Source organism: Varanus komodoensis, unplaced genomic scaffold (genome assembly GCF_004798865.1).
Source record: "Varanus komodoensis strain SLA01 unplaced genomic scaffold, ASM479886v1 scaffold93, whole genome shotgun sequence".
NCBI lineage: Eukaryota > Metazoa > Chordata > Lepidosauria > Squamata > Varanidae > Varanus > Varanus komodoensis.
The window spans coordinates 1,723,372-1,747,264 of record NW_025336635.1 but is presented as its reverse complement, the minus strand read 5'-3'; the positions used below and the strand labels follow the sequence as shown (position 1 = coordinate 1,747,264).

The 23,893-nt window shown below is 49.2% G+C and overlaps 1 protein-coding gene across 1 annotated transcript in view; it reads right to left on the bottom strand.

Moving 5' to 3' along the window:
* The window catches only part of MYOM3 (myomesin 3), a 56,264-nt gene extending 39,249 nt beyond the window's left edge, over positions 1-17,015 (bottom strand). The window contains exons 1-4 of the mRNA XM_044418777.1: positions 16,844-17,015; positions 8,285-8,416; positions 2,515-2,589; positions 15-174 (exon numbers count right to left, since the gene is read on the bottom strand). Of these exons, the coding sequence (XP_044274712.1) occupies positions 15-174; positions 2,515-2,589; positions 8,285-8,391 (342 nt within the window). The 5' untranslated portion in view covers positions 8,392-8,416; positions 16,844-17,015. The remainder of the gene's footprint in view (positions 1-14; positions 175-2,514; positions 2,590-8,284; positions 8,417-16,843) is intronic.
* Positions 17,016-23,893: the final 6,878 nt, after the last annotated feature.

The following is a 23,893-nucleotide window of genomic DNA, read 5'->3' as shown; positions in this document are numbered from 1 at the left end:
AGCCTTCCCCTCACCTTTCTCCGGAGAGCCTTCTTGTCGGCCCTCACACGCAGCAGGCGGCAGTTTCTAATGACAGCTTTCTCCAGCTTCTCCATGTCGTTTCCGAACCGGACCCTTTTCTGGCCCCTTTCCTCCAGCTCCAGGATGGCCACCTCCTTCCTCTTCTTGGTTTCCCTGGGGAGGACGAGGGTCAAGCACAGCACTTGCTTTGGGAGGCAGCCTGCGGGAGCCCGGCTGGGCCTGACCCGTCTCCCTTGACCCCTTCACTGCCCACCTCCCCACCCACCCTTCCCTTTTGTACTGCCATACTCTGGATCAGCACACGTGCGCAGCATCCTTGGACACCCACTGGGGTCCAAGGCCCACTAGGACTAGGGTGGTCGCCATGTGTCCTATTTCACTGAGGACAGTCCTCTGCTGGCAGGTGTCCTCTCTCCCTGAAAGGCTGTCTTGCCCAAGAAAGATAAAGAACCACAAGAGGGGATGGTTTCCACCCACCTGGACACTGTGGGTGAGACCGGAGGCCTGCACCTATTTGCGTGCTCCCAGGGTTGGCGGGGAGGGGGGCCTACTCAGTGGCAGCCCCCCGTTGTGGAACAAGCTCTCTGCTGAGTCCTCACCAATGCTGTCTCTTCAGCACCAGAACAAGACTGTCCTCTGTGACAAGCCATATGCTCAGCCCCAACTAGCATTATGTCAGGTTTTATGTCTTAATTTGTGTCTTGTGCTAACAATTGAAGTTGGGTTTTAAATGTAGTTTTAAATTTTGTATTATAGGCAGAAGATGAAAGGGAATTGCAAACATGGGATGGATTGACTCCATGCAGGAAGCCACAGCCTCAGACTTGGAAGTGCTGAACGGAGCCGTCATGGAGAGAACTTTCTGGCGGGCATTTTTTCATACGCTCGCCATAGGTCAAAGACGTCTTGACAGCACGTTATAACAACAGTATTATTTTATGATATTGCATTTATGTGGTATTCTATGTGCTCTAGTCAAGTGCCACGAGAACTGGGCTATTGGCCAGTTTAGAAATACCACAACCATAACAACAGTTACTGTTACCCACCCACAATTAGCACCAGGAAAGTGGCCAGAACAGGGAGCCCCACTGCTCTTCTATCTCTATTGCTGAATTATACTAAGTTTCTGAATGTGCATCTATGTAAATGAACTTTCACATGCAAATGGTGTGCGGGTCACCTGCTCTTTTGTCCTCTTTCCTGTCCTCTGTTGGGGCAAAAGAAACTGCCTAAGGACAAGTGGCAGATAGCTAGAAGGGGGGGGGGGGGCATTTCCATTGGGAAAAAAATTCAGGAAAACCTGTTCCTCCCCTCCCTACACATCCCAGCCTCTTCAGATGCTAACTGGATGGGCAAGGCTCTTACTCCTTTTTAGCTTTAAACTGGAGATGAACAGGACAGCCCACCCGATGGAGGAGGCCTTTAAATAGAGAACCGTCCCACTGAAGCCCTTCCAAGAGAGGACTGTAAAAGAGGACACATGGTGGCCACCCTACTTACATTGGGGAAACTTCCCATTCGTTTTCTCTAATGGAGCAAATTCCAGTTTCCAGTGGGTGGCTGTGCTCTACTACTATCATTACATTACATTTCTACAATAACCACAACCAAAGCTTTCTGAGCAGTTCACAACACCGAAGTCACCCATCCAGATTTCAACCAGGCCTGACCCCACTTAGCTTCCAAGTTTAGGCAAGAGCAGGCACTTCAGGCTATGTGGAAGCTATAATTGAATGGGCCAATGGCCAGGGAAGTAAATGGCAGCATCACAGCCCCAGAACAACTCAGCCAGGACTCAGGTGGGTGTGACACTGCATTGTTTTTAAGCAAAAGGTGGCCCATTTACAAAACCCTTGTCGTGCTTGGTTTGAAGTCTTGTTGAAATCAGTTGGGCTGTGCATTTCTTCTCTTTCTGACAAGCTTTGCATTCTGATATTGCTTTTGAAGTGACCCCGTAACTACACATGAAATTGATGATTGGAGAAAGGCCATCTGAACTCCCTGTGAAGAGCATCTAGTGAAGGTCCCGGCTCCAAGCTCTGGCATCTCCAGGTTGGACTAGGAAAGGCTTCCATCTGAAACCTGGAAAAGCTGCTAATGCTCTTTGGAGATGACACTCGGTTGCATCTACAGTACAACACAACTCCCTTTGCAACCTTAAAACGAGAATGTTCATGGGACGTTTTCAGGGTAAATCTTCAGCTAGACTCTAGAAGATCCTTTCAGGTCACGTGCTCAAAATGTCACTCTCATGGATGAGAAACTTGTCCCCCTCCCCAAAGTACTTGGACCACCATCCCATTGGATGACAAATTTTGTAGGGCAAAATATCTGGAAGGCTACAATTTACCACCTCTCTTTATATCCATCTTACATGCAGAGTTTGTGCAAATTTATAGACAGTTACATTTCAAAGACCAATGACTCTTTCTGAACCTGTCAGACTTTAGAATTTGAGGAAATATTTATCAAGTAAACCATCAAACATACCATGATTCTTCCATTGTCAATGCGAGGGCAGCTGCTATGGACAAATCTGAAAGTGTGAAGCCTTCCTCTTCTTCACTGTCACATGTGGGAGTTCATGGAGGCAAGATGGAAAATAAAAATGAATGAACGCATACCAGCAAATGTGACAAGATGTAGGGAAGGAGGCAACATTCTTAGAGAAACCTGTTGTAAAATTACTATCAACATCACAGAAACAACCATGGAGATTTCATTATTATGCAGGAGGAGTGACCCACCACCATCGTGGCCGCCCAAGCCCGACCACCGTGCCCAAGCCCGCCGCTGCCGCCTGCACCAGCGCCGAGGACCCTGCTCCGGCCCCACCCCCTCGGCATGAGTGGGAGACGCGCCGGGATGGGCGGGGAGCGGGGGGAGCAGCCCGGCGGCCTTCAAAGCGCTGGCGGTGCCCGGGGCCGGTGGCCTCGGGCCGGCGGCTGAAGGGTGGTGACGCTGTTAGGGGCTGAGCGGGGGCTGGGCTGGCCAGGGGTTCAGGTCGGGGCCAGGCTGGCTGGTTGTTGGCTGGCGGGAGATTAAGGTGGGTGTGCTTTTAACTGTTTTAACCATTTTAATTGTTTTAGTTGTTTTTAGGGGTCCATCTCGTGCTACAGTATAGTATGTTATCACCTGGGGAGCGCGTGGGTGCCACCACTGGGGTGGTGATGGGCAATGGACGTTATGGCGTTGGGGGTTTAACGTGTCCGCATAGAAGAAGGAGGGACAGATGGTTAACACCTGTTCCTCCTTCTGGTTATTCCCCCAGTCGGAGGGTTCCAGGTAGCCCTGTCAACCGCCCCCCCCCCCCCCCGGGCCTGATGGTGCTGTTGCTTAATGTCAGGTCAGTCCAAAATAAAGCAACGCTCATCCACGATTTGATCGTGGATGAGGGTGCCGACCTGGCCTGTATCACAGAGACCTGGGTGGGGGAGAGGGGAGATGTTGCTCTCTCACAGCTGCGCCCGCCCGGGTATCTGGTCCAGCACCGTCCATGCCTGGAGGGGAGGGGGGTCACTCTGGTTTATCGAGCTTCTCTTCTCCTTGTGGGGCTTCCTGTCCTCTCGAGGCCGGGTCTAGAGTGCCTCCACTTGGTGCTGGGAGACCGAGACAGACTGGGGATTCTGCTGGTGTACCATGCACCCTTCTGCCCAATGAACTCCCTGCCTGAGCTGACGGAGATTGTCTTGGACCTGGTGTTGAGGACTCCCAGGATGTTGGTCCTGAGGGACTTCAACCTCCATGCCGAGATGGTTCTGACCGGGGCGGTTCAGGACTTCATGGCCTCCATGACAGCCATGGGGCTGTCTCAACGCGCCAGTGGCCCGACCCATAAACGTGGACACACTCTGGACCTGGTTTTCTTGATGGGGCAGTTAGAAGGTGATCTGAGGGTGAGGAACTTACGTTTGACGCCCTTGTCACGGTCAGACCACTTCCTTGTGAGGTTTGAGCTTGATGGCGGCCTTTCCCTCTGTAAGGGTGCGGACCCGATTGTGCTGGTCCGCCCCCAGAGTCAGATGGATCCTGATAGATTCCTGAAGGCTCTGGGGGATTTTCCAGTTGATAAGGCTGGTGCTCCTGTCAATGCCTTGGTTGAACTATGGAATGGGGAGATGACCAGGGCTATTGACACGATTGCTCCTAAGCGTCCTCTCCCACCTGGCAGAGCCCGTTCATCTCCTTGGTATACACCTGAATTATGGGCGATGAAGCGGGTTGGGAGACGTCTGGAGCGTAGGTGGAGGAGATCACGGGATGAATCTGACCGAACACACTTAAGAGCCCACTATCGGGCCTATGCTGTGGCAGTGAGGGCGGCGAAGAAGAAATTCTTCTCCGCTTCCATTGCCTCTTCACAATGCCGTCCGGCAGAGCTCTTTCGGGTGGTGTAGGGGCTGGTAAATCTGGGCCCAAAGAAAGATCTGGTGCCACCCTCAAAGGCCCGCTGTGACGACTTCACCAAGCATTTTAGGGAGAAAATCGCTCAGATTCTTCACAAGCTGGACTCTACTATTGAATCAGATTCTTTTGGGGAGGTGCCAATGATGCCGTCGAGTCCTCAATTGTTGGATGAACTTCAGTTGCTGCAGCCTGATGATGTGGACAAGGTGCTTGGACAAGTACGTCCTACCACCTGCTTACTAGACCCTTGCCCAAGGACGGGAACGTGACCTGGATCCTGGAGGTGGTCAACGCCTCTTTTAGAGACGGCCTGGTGCCTGTCCCTTTAAAGGAGGTGGTAGTCCGGCCAGTCCTAAAGAAGGCATCCCTGGATCCAGAGGTGGCTGCCAATTATAGACCGGTGGCCAACATTCCGTTCCTGGGCAAGGTGCTAGAGCAGGTGGTGGCGGGACAAATCCAGGCACTCTTGGATGGAACTATTATCTGGATCCATTTCAGTCCGGCTTCAGACCCGGGTATGGTACTGAATCTGCCTTGGTTGCCCTGTACGATGACCTGTGCAGGGAGAGAGACAGGGGGAGTGCGTCCCTGTTGGTTCTCCTGGACCTCTCAGCGGCTTTCGATACCATCGACCATGGTATCCTTCTGGATAGGCTAGCGGGACTGGGAGTTGGAGGCACCGCTTTGTGGTGGTTCCGCTCCTATCTCGATGGCTGGTTCCAGAAGGTGGTGCTGGGGGACTATGGCTCTGCACCATGGCAGCTATGCCATGGAGTACCACAGGGGTCCATTTTGTCCCCCTTGCTATTTAACATCTACATGAAACCGCTGGGAGAGGTCATCAGGAGGAGTGGGCTGCGGAGTCATCAGTACGCTAATGATACCCAGCTCTACCTCTCGTTCTCCACCAATCCAGGTGAGGCAGTGGCTGTACTGAACCGGTACCTGGCCGAGGTAATGGGCTGGATGAGGGCCAATAAACTGAAGCTCAATCCAGGCAAGACGGAGGTCCTGTTGGTGGGTGGTTCGGGCTTTGGGGTGAGGGACTTGGGCCTTGTCCTAAATGGGGTTGCACTCCCTCTGAGGGACAGGGTTCGCAGCTTGGGAGTGCTCCTCGACCCTGAGCTGTCATTAGAAGCTCAGGTGACGGCGGTGGTGAGGAGCGCCTTCCTTCAGCTTCGGCTGATCCATCAGCTGCGTCCCTATCTGGAGAACGACTGCCTGGCGACAGTGACCCACGCGTTGGTAACTTCCCGACTAGATTTCTGTAACACGCTCTATGTGGGGCATCCCTTGAAGACAGTCCGGATACTTCAGTTGGTGCAAAATGGAGCTGCCAGGCTGCTGACGGGGACTGGGCATTGTTCTCATTTAACCCCAGTTCTCCGTCAGCTTCACTGGCTCCCCATTGAAGTCTGGGCCCAATTCAAGGTGTTGGTTATGACCTATAAAGCCCTTAACGGCTTGGGACCTGGTTATTTAAAGGAACATCTGTGTCCATATATGCCCACCCACCCCCTACAATCGGCAGTGGATGCCCTTCTTCGGGAACCCTCCGTGAAGGATATTAGGAGGGTGAGTACCCGGAGGAGGGCCTTTTCTGCAGTGGCACCCCACCTATGGAATGCGCTCCCCAGAGAGGTCCGCCTGGTGCTGTCATTATTTGCTTTTCAGTGCCAGGTGAAGACCTTTTTATTTAAAAGTTATTTTAACTGTTAATTTATTATTATTGTATCTATAGATTTTAATATATAGCCGAGATGGGACCAGTTTTTAAATTATTGCTTGTATTTTATGTATGTTGTGAGCCGCCCCGAGGCTTTGTTGTGATGCGGGCGGCATAGAAATGTTTTACATAAATAAATAAAATAAATGTTAGGATCTTTAATAATGAAAAGCAATTCATTTTATGTTGAAAATTATTTTCATCAGAAAATTATTATTATTATTATTATTATTATTATTATTATTATTATTATAACATTTCTATGCCGCCCCTTGCCGAAACCTCGGGGCGGCTTACAACATGATAAAATACATTGAAAATTACCAATTTCATGTAATGGCTTTGGATTTTAGCAACTTTTCTTGGCTTTAAAAGACTCCTAGACTGCACCTGCTCCTGAATTTAGCCTGTACTTTTATTGTTTTATCTTTTATCATGAGCCATTTTAAACCGAGATGTCGCCCCCCCCTTGAGAGTTACACACAGAAATGCAGGATTGAAAAGCCAGATAAACTAGGATTGTAGTCACTTACTACACATTTACTAGGGTGTAAGTGCCATTGAGCTCAATAGGATGTACATCTGAATAGACATGTGTAAACATTTTGCCTGTAGTACTATATACACTTACCTGTGAGTAGGTCCCATTGAAGTCAATGGAATGATCTTCTGAGCATTTATTTATTTAAAGCTTTTATACATGGTCCACTAATGAGGTTTCGGGACAGTCTTACAATAAAACGAAGTGGAGCACAGCATCCAAATAGATTTTCTATACAATAAAATCCCACATTAAACACATTAAAGTGGGGATGCATACTTTGCCTGGGAGGCCCAGTTCAACAAGACCCCATGAAATGGGAGTTTGGGGTTTGGAGACAGCCTGAATGTTCCACTAGGGCTACTGGCAGAGTCCTGTCTTTTATGGGAATGGAGTTGTGGGTACTAGCACCTACGTTGCAAGGTGACTGTATTGATGGCTCACCATTTTTCTCGAGACCTCAGCGTGGCTGGCGGAGTTCTCCTCCACTCCATTTTTAACCTCGCAACAACAGCCCTGCGAGGGAGGCTGGGTCAAGCGTCTGGGAATGGCCCGAAGGCACCCCGTGAGCATTGTGGCTGAGTGGGGACTGGAACCCAGACCTCCTGGTCTCTAGTCCAACAAGTTAACCACCACGCTGACTCTGTGAGCTTAGGCAGGTTGCTGGTTAATAGTCCGTGGTAGGAGGTTGATGTTCCATCCAAAAGGAGATAATGGATAGGAGACCGTTTCCTGGCAGGTAGGAGATGTATACGCTTCCATGGTAATCCAGCCTCTCTCTCGTTCTTACATGCACAGAGCTAAAGGGAGCAAAAGAACCTCTTCGAATGCCTTTGAGCCACTCACTCTTTAGCAGCCTGACCTACCTTACAGGGGTGTTGTTGTGAGGGTAAAATGGTAGTGGCCGCAGCAAGGAACATGTAATAAACAACGCCTTGCCAGTTAAGAGAGTGAGCAGACATTTCAATATACATCTATACATAGGTGATATAATGCACGTTGCACGTGGCCCCAGATGAAAAGAAATGACCAGCCATCATGCAACCAGTTAATGTATCTTATATGCTTTGCTTTTTTGAAATTTATACACTAAATGCAAGGCTGCTCATTGTTTATTGGGTTGTTTTTCAATTCAGAAAAAACAGAATTCCTGACAGTTAGGACCCCAAAGGCATGGAATGGGCTCCCATGGGAGGTGGTTGAGGCCCCATCAGTGAGGGTGTTCAAGAATAGGCTGGACGTGCACTTGGTAGGCATGTCATGAGGGAAGCCAGCTAGAGCCGGGGGTCAGACTAGATGGCCTGGGAGACCCCTTCTGTTACTATCTTTCTAAATGCAATTTAGAAGTTACAGGTATTTATCTCAAATTTAGCACATAGAAAAGCTGGCATTTCTGGTTGATTTTTGTAAATGTCCCAAAACATGTAGTAGCAACATGTCTTAGTTTTCATGCATTTGCCTACAATTTTCACAAAAAAATATGTTTACATTCTCTAAATTGTGGGGATTTGCTGCAACATATACCATCACTTAAAAACACCAACACTAACACTGGGTTGTGTTATTTCCTTAACCCATTGGCGCACCTGGTCCTAAACTTTGCCTTCCTTGTTCTAGAGGACATTTGAAAATCTCGGTGTCTCTCTTCTTTTTGCTCTTCCTCCCTGTGATGGGAAAAGGTCCGGATTTCCATGATGGCCGCTCGAGAGGAATCAAACCTGCCAAAATGACGACATCAAACACTCCGTAAGTTCAGCTTTCAGAAAGAGCAAAAAGCGGCTTCTCCCCTTTCCGTAATTATACAGAGCATAGTATTTCCATGGTGATTTCTGTTCCCTTACATCTGGGTTGCTGAACCTCCTGAAGCCCAAGGGCTGCACCAAGAAGCTCTCCGGGGCCCATTCTGGAGGTGGGAGGGCCAGAAAGGGGCGTCCCATTCATTGCAACTTGGTTGAGCTCGACAGGTGCTGAACTCCACCCCCCAAATAGGTTCACTGCCAAGGAACAGCATGGAAAGCTCAACATAAAACCACCAGCCTTTCCTGGACACTGCCATAGTTCAGTTTAAAGCTCTCACTGCCAATTGTTCAGAGAGGCATTTCAAATTTTCAGAATGGGAGGAAACCCACATAGCAGCCAGGAAAACATCAAACTAACTGTGATTGAGGGAGGGGGTGAGGCCAGAGAAGGGTGTGAGGTGAGCCAGGAGATTCGGAGAAGATAGGATGCCTGAGGTTCAAGACCCCTGTCTGAAAGCCTTTTCCAACCTGGTGCGGTCCAGAAGCCATTGGCTATGCTGGCTGAAAATAAGAGGAATAACAATCCCGCACATCCAAAGTGCTGGGGGAAGGCTGCCTGGAAGGGATTTGACATTGCCTCAGTGATGGAGCGCATCACTGGAGACGGGTTTCCTGCCCTCCCTTGGCACCAAGCCCCCAGTCCAAGCCCCGCCCCCATGAGTGTTCTGAGTCCAAGAAAAATACATGGCCCTCCTGCATCATCTTTAGTTTTGCCCTTTTGAAATACGCTTTCTCCTCTGAAAGGCTTGCCAGAGTTAGGTTTGTAATCAGACCCTTTAAAAAAGAAAACAAAGACATTTTCCAATTGTCCTGAGCCGTGAAGGTGGAGCAGGCTAAAAGTCCAAATAACTGGAGTGAGAACACATGCTGAGCAATTAACGGCATCAGAATACTAGGCCTAGAAAATGATGGTTAACCTCCACCGCCAGCACCACTGGACAGCATTCCAGGATCACCTTCCTATTTAAAACTCAAGCAAGAGAACAGCCGGAGTAATTACAAAAAAAGACTCAGCCAACCACGTCCCTAGAGGTGGAACTAGGGAAGCCAACAATGCCGCTCGTCTTGGCTTACGTCCATTTCGAGTTTTCCACTGCCAAAAGAGAGCAGTTACCCTGCCCTTTGAGATCATCAAGAGCCTCCTTTTAGACACTGCTCGAATGCCCAGGGGATTAAATGCAAACAGCTCTCCAAAGTACTCCTTGACCACCCCAAAGAATTCCAGAATCCTGTTCAGAAGAGCAATTCTAGCTCCGCTTCAGTGAGCTTCATCTATAATAATAAAAGTGAGTGCCTGTCTGTCTGTCAGCACCGACGCGACAAGATGCCTGAAAGTTGGCGTGGGCGCACAGTGAGCCCAGGAGTTTTGGGTTTTTTCTTTAGTGTTCAGGTAAACATGTCCAAGTCTGAGGCCTACAGTGACGTCTTGGACTCTTAGGCAGCAGACAACTCTGACCAGCAAACAGCTTTGCATTCGCAGCCCAGAAAGATTAGTAGGACAAAGGGTTACATGGGGAGATGGTCTCAGGCCTGGCAATGGAGGGGGCGGCACCTGGGAGCTTGGGGTGGGGGGTGGAACTGGGGGAGAAGCCCACCAAAGCATTGGGGTCCAGAGGGGAGGGATCGGCCCCTCCCATTCGAGTGCAACAGCAGGGCTTGGCCTCCCTGCCACGTGCTTCTCACTCTTTCTCTTTCTAACTTCTGGGGTATGGGTCCTGTTCCCAAAACAGCATCGTCCACGCACAGGGAGGTGCCTGTGGGGGCCACGAGTTTTGCAGAAGCATAACACATCCCCAGAGCAGTCCGTGGGGCGCTGGCCGTCAGCGGCCACGGGATCCTGACTATTGAGAGGGAAACCAGGTGTGGGGAAGGCAAGGGGGCACTGGGAAGGAGGGCACGGCTGGCCGGCTGGCCGGGGGCACCGGGGGCACCGTGCTACATACAGTACGCAGCACTGCAACGTTTTATTTCAGCTCCCACTTGTAATTCCTGTGCTGGGACACTGTGCCAGACAGGCACACTGACAGAAAGAACGTTCTTGGGAAAGAAAGGTGGCTTACACTTTGCAACGGGAGAGCCGGTTTGGCTGACATGTTGGCCCAGTACGGGCTACTTAACCCTTGAGGCGCTGCGGCATGTGCCAGCTGCTGTTTGAAATATGCAGCCCCAGCCAGGGATTGCCATGTTGTGAGAACCCAGTTGGTGGAGGTTACTGAAGGATCAACAATCCTTGCAAAAGCAATGGCTGGCCTGCACTGCAGCTCCTCGTTAAGCTATAACTCGCTGTCGTGTCACGAGAAGCGAGCCACAGAAAATACCTTGTCCCCTTTCTTCTAGTGGCTTATCCTAAGAAACATGCAAGCGGGCAGAGAGCATAGGAGAATTTTCAGAAATGGAACTCCATGTGCAGGGACCCATCCTGCTATGTCCTGAGTCCCTACCCTGTGAGTTTTCACACTTTTAAGCAGATGTCTAGTTGGTTCTCTTGACTGATCTTCTCTCCCTGGAAATCCTGAAAAGGAGTTGAAATTAATACCCTGAAATTTCACGACATACATCAATCCTAACAGATGACCATCTCAGAAATGGTTTCGCCCAGCCCTCCCCAAGCCGGCTCACTCAACCATTAACCCCAAGGACTTTTGGAGAGCCAGTGTGTCACCAGCGATTAGAGAGCCGAGTGGGTAATTTTATTTCTAGCTTTACTGCATACTCCATTTCACATTTGGAAGGTGCATTTTCTATTTTAATTGTTACAACTGGGGCTAATGCTTTTAATAAACTGTTTACCCATGAATGCAAGCAGCAGGTTTTAAAATAGCCCGTGTGTTAAACTGCTGCAATGAGCAGCCATAAACTATTCAGGCTGGAACACACATGTGCTCCCATCACTCTCACACCCGCGGTGCTCGGCAGGGAGAGCGATTTCATCCCTGCAGCAGGAGGGAGGTTAGTAATCCCAGTGAGTAGAACAGCAGCAGCTTGAAACCACTGTGAGGAGGATGCAAATACATTGGAGGATTTCCCAGGGTTGCTTTTGAGCGATATATCTGCAAAGAAAAACCACTGGACTTTTTCAGCATGCAGTGCCAGTGCTGCTTGTCTAATTGGCGTCTTCCCTGGGAGCTTCTTTTGGGTGATGCATTTCCTTCTGTTTTAGTGACCTATGAGTGCCCCCCCCCCCCGCCCAAACTGGGGCCGTCCTTTGGCCTCTTGCAGGCCCTGCCCACTTAGCTTCTGAGCATCAGCACCTGTTGCTTCGCAGTTGGATGAAGGCAGCCCATAATCAGCTCTTCTGGGGCAGGGGCACGCTTGTGCCATGCAGTCTGATGAGGGCAGATACAAGTTTCTATCTGACTATGAAAAAGATTTCACTTACACATGCATAATGCCAGACGAGGTTTCGGTTGCACCATTGCCCTGCCTCATTCATATCGACCTCTCCTTGCAGCCCACCCGTCTTTCCCCACTGCCTGTTATTTTTTCCTCTTAGAGAAGAAAGCGCATTAAGGAGAAAAAGGTGGAAATGCTCCATAGCACGGGGGGCATTCTGTTTGGAAACACCCTGGGTTGCAACTGGGACTGTCGAGGACCCGTTATATAAACATTCCACTCTCCATAGAGTAATAAAACTAAAGTCCTTTAATGTTAATTGTCTACAAGATTTACAATACTATAGATAAGTTCCCTAATAGCGGTCCCTGCTAGGCAGATGTCAGCCCTATAACGGCTTCTCTTTCTGAGCCCACATGGGATCATTCTCCCAAGTCACGCCTTTCCTCTCTCTTACGCTGCCTGCTTTGTATTTGTTCAAATCTGCATAAAAGGCGTCTGTTTTCAGCTTTTGAGAAATCCACGACACCTATTGTGTCTTCTGTTTCTGGCTCGGGGAGATCAGCGTCAGGAGGGGAGGAGGCAGTTTGCTCTGCCTCTTTCTCATGACTCTCTGTCTCTGATAAAGGTCCAGGCGTTTGCTCAGTGATCTGGGGCTCAGGGGAAGACGCAGTAGCTGGTTCAGCCGTCCTTACATTGGGTTGTGGGGTCGACTCTTGGGCACTGGGTGCCAAGTGCAAGGTCTCCTCGTGAGTCACTGTTTCTGTCGGAGCTTCATGCACGACAGGGACTTACAGGAACCTGGGAAAGGAAATCAGGCCTGGCAGGCCGTGGGGCATAGGCAGCAGCTGTCAAAGCAGAGGTACCAGGACCAGAGCCTAGACTTTGGATCAGAGGCTGAGGCATGGCGAAGAAACAGGCCCAGGCCAGGAACCAGCCTGGCTCTCGGAACAAGGCAAGGGCACTGCCATGAGCAGGACAAAGGACAAAGGGCAGGGAGCAGGTGCTGCGGATGGTGGAACCAGGCAGGAGGCGAGGCGAGGCGAGGCGAGGCGAGGCAAGGAACCGCATCAGGAAGATGCAGGCACCAGAACTGCTGTAAGAAGACCTGCATTGCTAAGGCAGCCTCTGGAGGGAAGAGCTGCTCTTAAGTAGTATCTTCCCAGGCCTCCCAGCTGCGGCTCAGCAGGAGGCTGAGCTCCACCAGGGCCTGGGACGAATTCTGCAAATACCGCAGTGGCTGCTCTGGTTCTGGCCACCAGTGGAGGTCTGGAGGGGCCCAGATCTTGATGCTGCTTCCATGAGGAATATGGTGCTTCAGAGGCTGCTTTTTCCGGTTTTTTGGCTGGCTGTTTCAAGGCTTTTCCTTTCTGCTTTTCTATATGTCCCTGTACATAACACAAGGTGGTGCTGTGGTATTAAGCAGACATGCTGAGATTCCATAGCGAATAATGGTGCCATCCAGGAAAATATCGCACTTTCTTTGCCCTAAAAGAGGTGTGAAAATGGCCTCTGGAGGGTGAGTCACCACAAGTGTGAGATCATGAGCACACAATAAATGCCTTGGGTAGAGAATCCCAGCATCAGCTTTACGTTCGATTACAGTGTCCCATTCAGAGAAAAAGCCAGCATGTGACCTTGCATCCAGCAGGCGACAAGGGCCAGCACGGAGACCTGTGTGCTCTCACAACACGCAAGTGAAGTCTCTGCGCATGTTGCCATGGGCCGGAATGGGATAGGACCGTAGAAAGGAGGTCCTTTCTAGCTCCAAGAAAGGTTTAGGCTTTGGCTGTAGAAATACCTCCACAGGTAAGTGCTGTTGACAGAAATAAATGCGTTAAGCTTGGAGGATCTGCTGTACACATTGCTGGATGCTTTAGCAGAGAAAGCCTAGTCCAGAAGGAGAGGAAGCTGAGCCCTGTTCCTTGGCCCAGCTGCAGGGTCACCCTCTGCCCAGCCCTGTCAGGGTCTTCTGTCAAAATTTCCGAGGGCCTTGGGCAGAGAGGAGGGGAGGTGGGGAACAGGCTGAGAGATGGCCAGGCATCAGGAAAAATCCAAGTGTCAGAGAGAGGAACGGCTCCCTGAATCAAGAGACACACCTCTTCTGTATGGGCATATAATTATGCGTCATATTATTGCATTAAGTACGTTTGTTTTGATTTTGTATTGTGGCTAATATTGTATTTGAACTTGTATTTGCTTTGATTAGTCTACTGTACGTATACAGATTTTGTATTTTTGCCTATCATAATTGTTAAAATCACATTATTGTATTTGTACTGATTTTGTACCTTGCCTTGTTGTAAGCCCCCCAGAGAGCGCTAGGGCCTACGGGGCGGCATGCAAATGTAATAAATCAAATCCTTACTACTTGAGATGTTCATGAAAGTTTTCAGTCTGTTTCTGTCTTCAGAGCTGATGTGCTTTCCCCCCAAATTAAAGACTTGAGGTTTTAATTGTTCTGAAAACTCACATGGTTGTACAATAGCACGGCAACTTATTTGATTGTGACATAATCCGCAATCCTTTCTTATTTCTAAATCATGTCTCTGTGCAGTGTGCTCTGTGATGTTCTTTCCTTCTTTAGTCTTTTAACAGCAGCTTTGTAAGGTAGGCTAGGCTGAGCTCTGGTGGGTCGCCCAGGCGATCTGGATAGCTCTGCACCTGCAGGAGGCTTTGAACGGGATGCTCTTGCACAGAGCACTCGCGTGCAAGTTCTCAGGGGTTCCAAGCCAGCGCAGCCATTAAGCCGCCCCAGCCAGCCAATCTGGGGGTCAGAGAAAGTCGGCACAGCACTGGCGATTTCTATCATCATCATCATGAAGATGTCCTCTGCCAAGAACAGGGCAAGGCGCTTATGGTATTTTTTAAATCTCACATACCAAAATAGCGTTGGCTATCACGCACGTGTGTGACATTTGCCGCCCTGTCTAGGGCAGCAGCATTTCCTGGGCATCTTCCAAAGAAGTGAAGCATCTTAGCTTGGGGGGCCTCTCCCAAGTTGCCAAAGCCCTGAAGCCCCAGGGGGGGCAGTTCCTCTTCCCCCTACCCCAGCAGCCAATCAAAACCACTCCCCTGGCCCCAGGACAGTTCTGGAAGGATTAGCACCCACGGATATATTTCCATGCACTAGGAAGAAACTGCAGCATATCAAGATCCCATGGCATGATAGGTCTGAAGAAATCTGGGGAATATTGGCCCCCACACTGGGAGGACAGAAGGCACCGGGTGCAAGTCACGTGACATGCCAGGGAGTCAGGCATTACCAGGCCTTTCAAAGGGCCTAGTGCTAGTTTCAGGCTTTCTGGAGCAGAAATTTTATTTTATAATAAAAATAATTTTATTGTATATTTTATTCATTACATGTTAGCTTCCAAAAAAAAAAAGTAATTCTATTTACCCTGAGGGCCATGCATGCAATGGGCGGTAGGGGCCTCAGTCTTCCAAAAAACAAAGCTGAGGTATGGTAAAGGCCTGCAAAAAACGGACCCATCATCCCCTCATGGAAATCAGGCTTGAATATTTTTTTAAACCACCAGGAAAATGTGGCACTACTTCACATTTGCGCTAATGTGAATGTTGTTCTGTCTACGCTAATTCAGATTCAAGTAATGTGAATTAATTCAAATCTTGCCCAGAAGTGGGTGCAGGAAGCCAGTCCCCAAGTTCACAGGATCCCATGTCATGCCCAAAAAGTCTCGTGTAGAATCCACAGGTTGGATGGATAGGACTTTAACTGGAGACTGCATGCCCTTTCGGTTTTGCTGCAGGACTGTAGTACACAAGAAGCATTTCCTTTCCTGCTTTTCTACCACATAACCTCTAGGAGGCACTGTGACATAGCAGTACAGTGCAAATGCACAAGTGGAAACAGCATTTTCTTTGGCTTAATCTTCCCTGCTCTAAAAGAAAGCTTGCCAAAATGGCTGTGGGAAAACAGAAGTGAAGCTGGAAGGTCATGGCAATATTTGAAGAACCTGTAAACAACCATGAGTAGGTATGACAAGCACACAGTGATGCCTGTGAAATCCTTACTTCAAAAAGGTTCAAGAACTTCTTTTCTGGACAACAGCAGCTTGATTTTATCGCTTCCCAGTCCCAAAACTTGACTTCCTCACTAGCAACGTCAGTCTTCTTTTCATTGCATCATGGTTCATCTGGTTTGAATGTGTGCCATAGGGTTACAATTATGCAAATGTTTAAATGCCCAGGTTTGTTGCTCCTGAGTACTCTTAGGGGCCTGCCCTTTGCGGGGATAACATGGCAGAGTTTAGAATGTTCAGCCCTTTGCAATACAAGTGCCAGGTCCGAATATCTACTGTTGTTGTTATTATTTCTATGCTGCCCCTTAACTGGAGCTTTCTGGGTAGTTTATCCATGAAGTTTACTGGAACAATAGTAACAGCGTTTCTTCTAATCCCCAACCAAACTCGGGCATGAATGAGCTCTTTGGGGCTGGAGCATCTTCTCCCACCATTCCTTGTCCCTTGCACATGAAGGCAAGCAAGCAAATAGGCTAAGGTTTGCCCTGCAAAGTAGGACAGCTTAACGTTAACTAGGATTAGATATTGCCATGGCTTGCCGTCTCAATTGCTGTATGTTTCACTTCGATTTTAAGTTGCCTTAGGTCTCCCTTCCCTTCCCTTCAACAAATTTAAATCACCATCAAAACTCCCCACGGCCACCCACGATGGCTTTTAAAGACAGATGTATAAGACTTAAGTACTTTACAAATGATAAATGGTGACAATTTATGGAGACTTGAGTTAAATACCTTCTGGAACCTAATATAAAAGTCATATTCTTTTCAGCTTGAGGATAAGGAGAGACTATTTTTCTTCCAAATGAAAAAAAAAACAAAACGATTAAATCAAACTGAAACCAAAGCAGACAATTCTTGTAAAAATGAAAAGCCAGAAAGAAAAAAGCAAATGTCTGACACAAGACATACTAAAGATTAAAAATACTATCAAAAGCAAGATACAAGCTTGGAAGAGGGTTAAATCCACATACCTTAGTTAAACAACTTTGGAGGAGAGAGAGAGAGACCTTCCCAGCGGCTTATGCTGTAAATTGCTGTTAATGCAGAGAAAAGCTAGAGCAGGTTGGCTAGGGTGGCCGTCCCGAAGAAAGACAAAGAGGTGATGCCTCCCCCCTCTGCTTGATGGCATCAAGAATGACTGTCCCGGGAAGAATGTGTCCAAGGGTGAACTGCCCACCCTTGCAGCCTTAAATATAGCATTATCTCATGACATTTCAATGACAATGGAGAGAACCATCCAGGATTTATGATCTCCAAACAGCTCTCTGTATGGGGAAACCAAGATCATTTTCCTAGGTCAGCCGTATCAATGCCCATTGTCGAACCAGCACAAGAAGGAATAGTTGCAGACAAGATATTCCGGGCCCAGAATCCCCAGAGTGCCCTTGTGCCTTATATCAGGGTCCAGGGGCCTGCTGGGAAATTAAACTGCATCTGCCTCATTCACTGCTTCTCTTCAGACTACTAAGCTGGTAAAAACAAAAAGAAAAACCGTGCTGCCTTTTTCAGAAAGAAGGCAGGCATCACCCTGCTGGAGCCACCAGGCCCGTGGGCTGCGGTGCTTGCCCCACCTCGCTGCATGCAGGCATCCAGGTTTGTGCTTTGCAACTGGGCAGGACCAGCTCCTGCCTCACCTGCAGTCCCCTTGTTACTCAGCATCTCACAGCACTCCTAGATCATTCCTGTTGTGATTGCCCCAAGCAGAACCTGGCCCACTTGTCCTGGTTTTGCGGCTTTCCAGGCACTTGGCACGGAGCCGGGTTTTCTTGCCTGCAGAAAGGGGAGATTTAGCAAGCACTAGCCGGCCACCACATACAGGGAGTGGGCCAGGAGTGCGTGCATTTGTGGCTTCACGGCACACATGATGCACAGGGGTGCCAGAAGGTGTGTGCCCACGTGCCTTTCCTCCCAGGTGTGTCTCTGAATGCAACCAGTTGGAGGCTTCCACATCACATCCTAACACCGGTCCTGGATTACTAATAGGCCCATTTACAACTTCCTCTAGGAGAAATTAGTATCACTTTCTCGAAGGGAGAGTAATCTCTGGACAAGCAGGGTAGTGGACACTCTCACCCTTCCGCCTGGCAGTGTGTCAGGATGGAGAAGGCTATTAGAAAGTGGTGCCTTCCGCACTGCAGGGGCTCCATTTCTCACCTCATGCAGCTCCCACAAAATGGGCCGAAGAGGAGGAAAAGCTACATGAACACTATGGGGTGCTGTGCAGGTCAGACCTACTTGCAAAGCAAGCTAAATTTGGCCCATTTTGTGTTCCTGGTAGCATTAGAACTGCCTGCTGCCCCCAAGAGTGCAGTGTACAGGCCACCAGAAGTTGCCTGCCCTGTCTTCCACCTTTAATCTGAACTGGTCAAGTCTATTCCACTTGGTGCTGCTACAGGTGAGGCATGTGAGGCCACTGGCTTAGCTGACTCCTTGAGTCACAACTGCTCCTGCTGAAGGGAGTCTCAGCATGTGAATTTCCCATCCTGCCTCTGTTTTCCCACGTAGGACCGCCACCGGAACATGCTGTTGTGCAGTACACTGGCCAACACTTCAATTCAAGGGCATTAACAGGCAGAGGAACCTCACATCCTAAGAAAGGAATAGGAAATTCCATGAAAGAAAAACAAACACGGCCGTGCTGATAGCTCGGTAAGAGGACCAAGTGCACTTCCGCAGACAAGGTTAAACGCACTGCCTGGTGCAGACTGCCGGCCTCACCAACCGTGTGGTTATCGTCGTTTGCTATTTGAACTAGAACCATGTGGAGAAAAGGTCTGAGGCCAGAACAGTTGAACCCCGGTGAGATGCAAGGATGCCGGCCCGTTTAGCCGGAGGCATGGGCTGCCTTGGCTGCACCTGACGCAGCTGGTGGCTGAGGTTCTTGCTGCAGGGGAGAAGGGCTTTCCTCCGCGAGTCCCAGGGATGGCCCATGTCTCCGGTTTCCCTGTCACAACACCAACTGGAACGAATGACGCGGTGGCATTTAATGGCCAGCATCACCTGGCCTGTCAGTGACGTGGGATCGCTGGGCAATCGCTGGGGAGAGCATGCTGCACCAAGGGGCTGGAACACTGTCTCTGGCAGGAGAGCAGGGCACCCCCGTTAAAGTCCTCTTGTTCCATCACAGCAGCAAAGCAACGGATGGGCAAGCTCCTGCCACCCTCCTTAGCTGCTTCCCTGACAAAAGAAATGGGAGGGAACTGTTTTGGTTGGTACCTGTTGGGAATGAAGGAGGCAGTTGTACTTGCATGAGTTTCAAGGGCAGGAAGATCCGAACTCTTCAGATGGGGAGGACGGGCCCTGGGAAATTGGGCCTCCAGATATCGAGCTGGGAGAACTGGGGGGCTTATCTCAAGGCTGTCCTCTCCAGGAGTTTAGGTGGGCTCCGAGATCAGCCAGGATCTGCAACTTCCAGGAGGGAGTGTAGGACGGGAGCGCCAGGATCCAGCCAAGTCTGGTGCGACTTGTTCTCCCGATGCAGTGTCAGCTAGAGGGGTGGCGTGCAGAGAGGAGGCTGCCCCCCTTCCTGAGGGGCCCTTCCAGGGGGAGGGGGTCCACGGTTACCCAAACGGAGGGTCTTTGGACGTATTCGCTAGATTGGGTTCAACAAAATGCTCTGATGCTCAGAGACTCATTCTCTTCAATAAAGAGCGTTGGCTTTTGTTTTTACTCGTGTTGGTTGGTTGTTCTCTCTCACACTCACACATGAGGGCTGTGGCATCTTCCTCTCCATCTCCCCCCCCCCCACTCCATGTGTGGGGCAGACCCAGAGGCAGGTGAGCAAACGGGTCACAGTGGGGAACTGGAGGAATGCGTCTGGGGAGTTCCCAGGGCACTGCTACTGGGGAGTGGGCTCCTCCCTGGCCAATGGGCATGCCAGCTGGGGATGATGAGATGAGCGGTCCAACAGAACTGGAGGCTGCCGGCAGACAGAGGCAGACAGGTCTCTGGCCTCACGTCTCGTGGCTTCTCATCTCACAGGGAGCCACGGGGATGCGGAGGTGACGAGCACTTCTTCGTGGTCTCTGTCCATCACACATTTGGGTGCAGCACCTGCGCAGTGTCTGCATTTGGGAAGATTCTCCTAGCTAAGCCTAGAATTTTTGGCAGGTGCTGTGCCCCACTTTCCCCTAGCAGAAATAGGTGGGGCCCCCACCATTTCCCCCAGTTTGCTTTTGAGTGCCGTTTTGAATGCCTCCTAGCTTTGGTATTTTTCAGCTACTTTTACCTCATGCTTTGACTATTTACACCATGTTTACCTCATGGTAAACCACCTCATACTTTCCCTCATCCCTGCTGATACTTTTTTCCATCCCTACTTCCTCCTGCAAAAACAAACAAACCTCCCCCCCCCCGCCGCCGCATTCCTACCATCTACTTATCTTCTTCCTTCATTTTTTCTTTTTCCACTGGATAGCTCTCAAGGCCACTCCCACTGCTCTCCATGAGGGCAGTCCTCTGCAAGACCTCTGGAAAGCGGCCACCTGGTCAACACTGCCAACATTTGTGATACATCACCGACTCAATGTCCAAGTCTCTTTCGGCCCCGTTTTACCAGCATTGTAAGGGCTGTGTACATGAATGGCAGGACAGGGGTTTTTCCACATTTCATCTCTGGTGGCTGTCTGGAAAAATCCAGAAGAAAGGGCAGAGGGCTTGTATTTTCCACAAAGAATAGCAGTTGGGGGGGGGGGGGTCCTATTTTTTCTTCTATCTTGGTTTTTCCTGCTGCATTTCTTTGCTTGTGGAATGCTACAGTTCAAGATTGCTGTCAAGGATGGCTGAGGGCTGACTTAAGGATGTGTAGTAACTTTGCTCTGCATATGCTCAGAAGCACCTGCCCTTAGTTCCACCAGCTCAAAGATTCTAGTCCTGAGAATTGCCTTTGGAGCTGCTTGCTTGTTTTCCTCTCTCTGAGCCCCAGTGGTTTCAGGGTACTTTCTTGCCCTCTCTCAATCTTTTACAGCTCCCACCCACCAAACAGTTCTCTCGTTCACCCTTCCTGGGTAAATTCTTCAGCTTCTTGCTCTTTCCCACCTATCAGAGTCTCATTCATTCATTCATTCATTCATTCATTCATTCATTCAATTTGTATGCAGCTACATTAGGCCATATTTGGGCTCTCTGTGCAGCTTACTCAACATAACCACACAGCTTTCTAAAATCAGCATATTCAAAACTTACTAACACCATAATCCAAATGTAAAACATATCAAAATCAAAATATTATATAAGATATGAGAATAAAACAATTTAAACTAAATTCCACTAAAACTGTCAGTGTCTGGGGCATGGGTGGCTGGGAATCAGGTCAGCCCACCAGGACCCAGGCCAGTCTGAATAGAGCAGAGCAGTCAACGCCAGTCAGGAGTCGAAAACCAGAGAGACAAGCCGAGGAGAAGCAGTTACCTGGAACTAGAGCAGGTGAAGCTGGGCATGGTTCAGAGGCAGGAGCGAGACAATGGGCAGAGGTTCTGGAAGTGGGTTCCAGAAGGTACAGGGAGCTCCAACGACATCAGGACTCTTTGCTGCTGAGGCCACAGGGCTCCCAGGTGGTGCTCATAACATCCCAGGGGGCTGTGATTGAGTGTGGACCTGGTCCTGCAACTACCAGGGCTGCTATATTGGTCTCTGGCCAGAAGAGGGAGCCCTGGTACTGCTTCACAATCTCACAAAAACCAGAAATGGAGTCAATTAAAAAACAAATTACAATTAAAATCAGTTGTTAAAATAGCTGGAGAACAGGACCCTAACCCTAAACCTTCAGGTACCCAAGCCGTTTAGGAATTTACATATAAGGGCAAGCACTTTAAATTGGGCTTAGACTTGCACAGGTAGCCTGTGCAGCTGATATAAAACTGCTTTAATATGGGCCTGTGGACAAGTTAATAACCCTGCAGCCCTATTTTGAACCAGTCGAATATTCTGTTTCAATTGCCTGGTGAACTGTGTTCCGCATCATGAGCAGAATGCCCTTCCATCAGATCCGGGCAGGTGGTCCTGCAAAGTCTTCAGCCCTAGCTCCCTTTGCACTGCATTGGATTTTTGGCACCCAGTGTCCCACCGAGACCAGAAGGCAAGAAAACTCCCTTTTCCTCAGAAAAAGCACTCCCCCCACATGCTCACTGCTGAGCGGCCATGTCCCCCTCTCGCCCTGCAAACTCTGCTCTACCCGCTGGATTCTAAATAATGCTGGGGTAGAGGTCTCTGTTCAGATCAGCTGAGAAGATGGCTTCTGCCAGCTCCAGAAAGGAAGGGGAGCGGAAACACGCCTCCCAGCCTCCGTTTCCTTAACACTGATTAGAGTCTGAGGTGATGACAAGTAACGTTAAAGAGGAGCTGGTGCTTTTGAGTCTGTGGAAGTTCATTTCCCTGCTACTCAGTCATGAAAAACATGCAGACTCTCCCTTAGCAGCAAACGGGAGTGTTCTTCATTTACTTTTTATTTCATGAAGCACTGCAATTATATCCTCTCTTTTTCCCCAAGGAGGATTCCATCCTCCTCTCCAGTTCATGCTCTCAGCAATCCTGTGGAGGAGCTTGGGCTATCCGTCAGCGCCTGTTCCAAAGTCATGGTCATGGGAGATCACAAGCCAGTCTCCCAAATCCCAGTCTAAGATGGCCAGCACTCCATGGGCTCTGCTCTAGATTGGGGCTGCACCGTTGCTTTCCAGTGCCCCCTGCTTTGGCCCCTGCCCTCTTCCCCTCCCAGGACTTCCTCCACTGCTCCACCCAACCTGCCAAGAATTCACTCCTGATAGAGAATGTGGAGGCTCCATTTCAGAGATGGGTGGATTAAGGGCGGAAGATGTTCTATTCCCAGCAACTTTGCATTAGTGGAGGCCATGCAACCTTTTAGGTTGGGGAAACCAGGCAAAAGTGGGAAACGTATGACATGACATAGAGAAAGGGGTGTGGCTCTGTGGGGAACCCCAGAGGGTAGGACTAGGATCTTGCAATTTCGGTATCACTCCATCAATAAAAGCTTCCTTCTTGAGGCTCCTGCCTCTGTTGGGTCTTGTTCATCAAGCAGTGATGAATTCCCCCTTAATTATCCAGTTCCGGTACTCTGCAGGGCACTGTAGACTTCAATTACCAGCTCGCTCTTACTATGCTCTGGTTTTGGAAAGGCAGCGATGCCTTTCCTTTTTTGACTGAGAGAAGTTGATGCAGAAGCTGCCTGAAGGGAACTGTGATTCTCTCTCCCCACCACTGCCTTCTTTTAAAAAGGTGTTTTAAAGGAAGAAGGCAAATGCCACATTAAAAAATTATTCTGTGTTGACATCTTCCTGCTGGGCAACAGATCAGAAAGATCATTTTCTGATTCGGACAATCTAGTTTGCAATCCAAGGGCAGTGCAAACCTTTTCAAAAGACGTCATAGCAACTGTTTCTACAATAGAGGCGATATTACCTTTCGATATTACCTCTCAGTTCCAGGTGTCTCATACGCAGTTAAAACTCCCTCTAAGGTGAGTCAGCCATTGAGACTGTGATTTTGTAGATGCTCAAGAGGGCAAACAACACAGGAAAGGATGTGATCAAATAATTTCCCACATCCTTTGGATTTGTTGAAAGCTTTTGGAAAGGATGCATCAGCGCCCCTTGCAAAATTGAATTCCAGGAAGTTAATTAAGTAGTGAGAAATGAAGTTGGAACAAGACCTCCAACCACAAAGATCTGGTAACATGAAGAGGTTTATCAGGAAGGACAAAAATTGAATTATAACCCATTTCATGTCACTTTTACGGCCCTTGTTTAGAGTGTGGACAGTTACAAATCACTCTAAAAGAGGACAAAGGAGGGTGGGGATTTGCCTTAAATTTGCATGTGATCATTTATATCTATGATTATATTGTTGGAGAAGATGGTGTCTCCTTTGTTCTGATAAATACAGGGTTAAAGAGAGAACTCATGTGGATATAGCAGTAGGAGAATCTGCTCCTAGATAAGAGAGAACAAGAAGGAACCAGGCCAAGGATGAATGTTTGAGCCACATCTGGAAAGGTAGATAAGGTATGA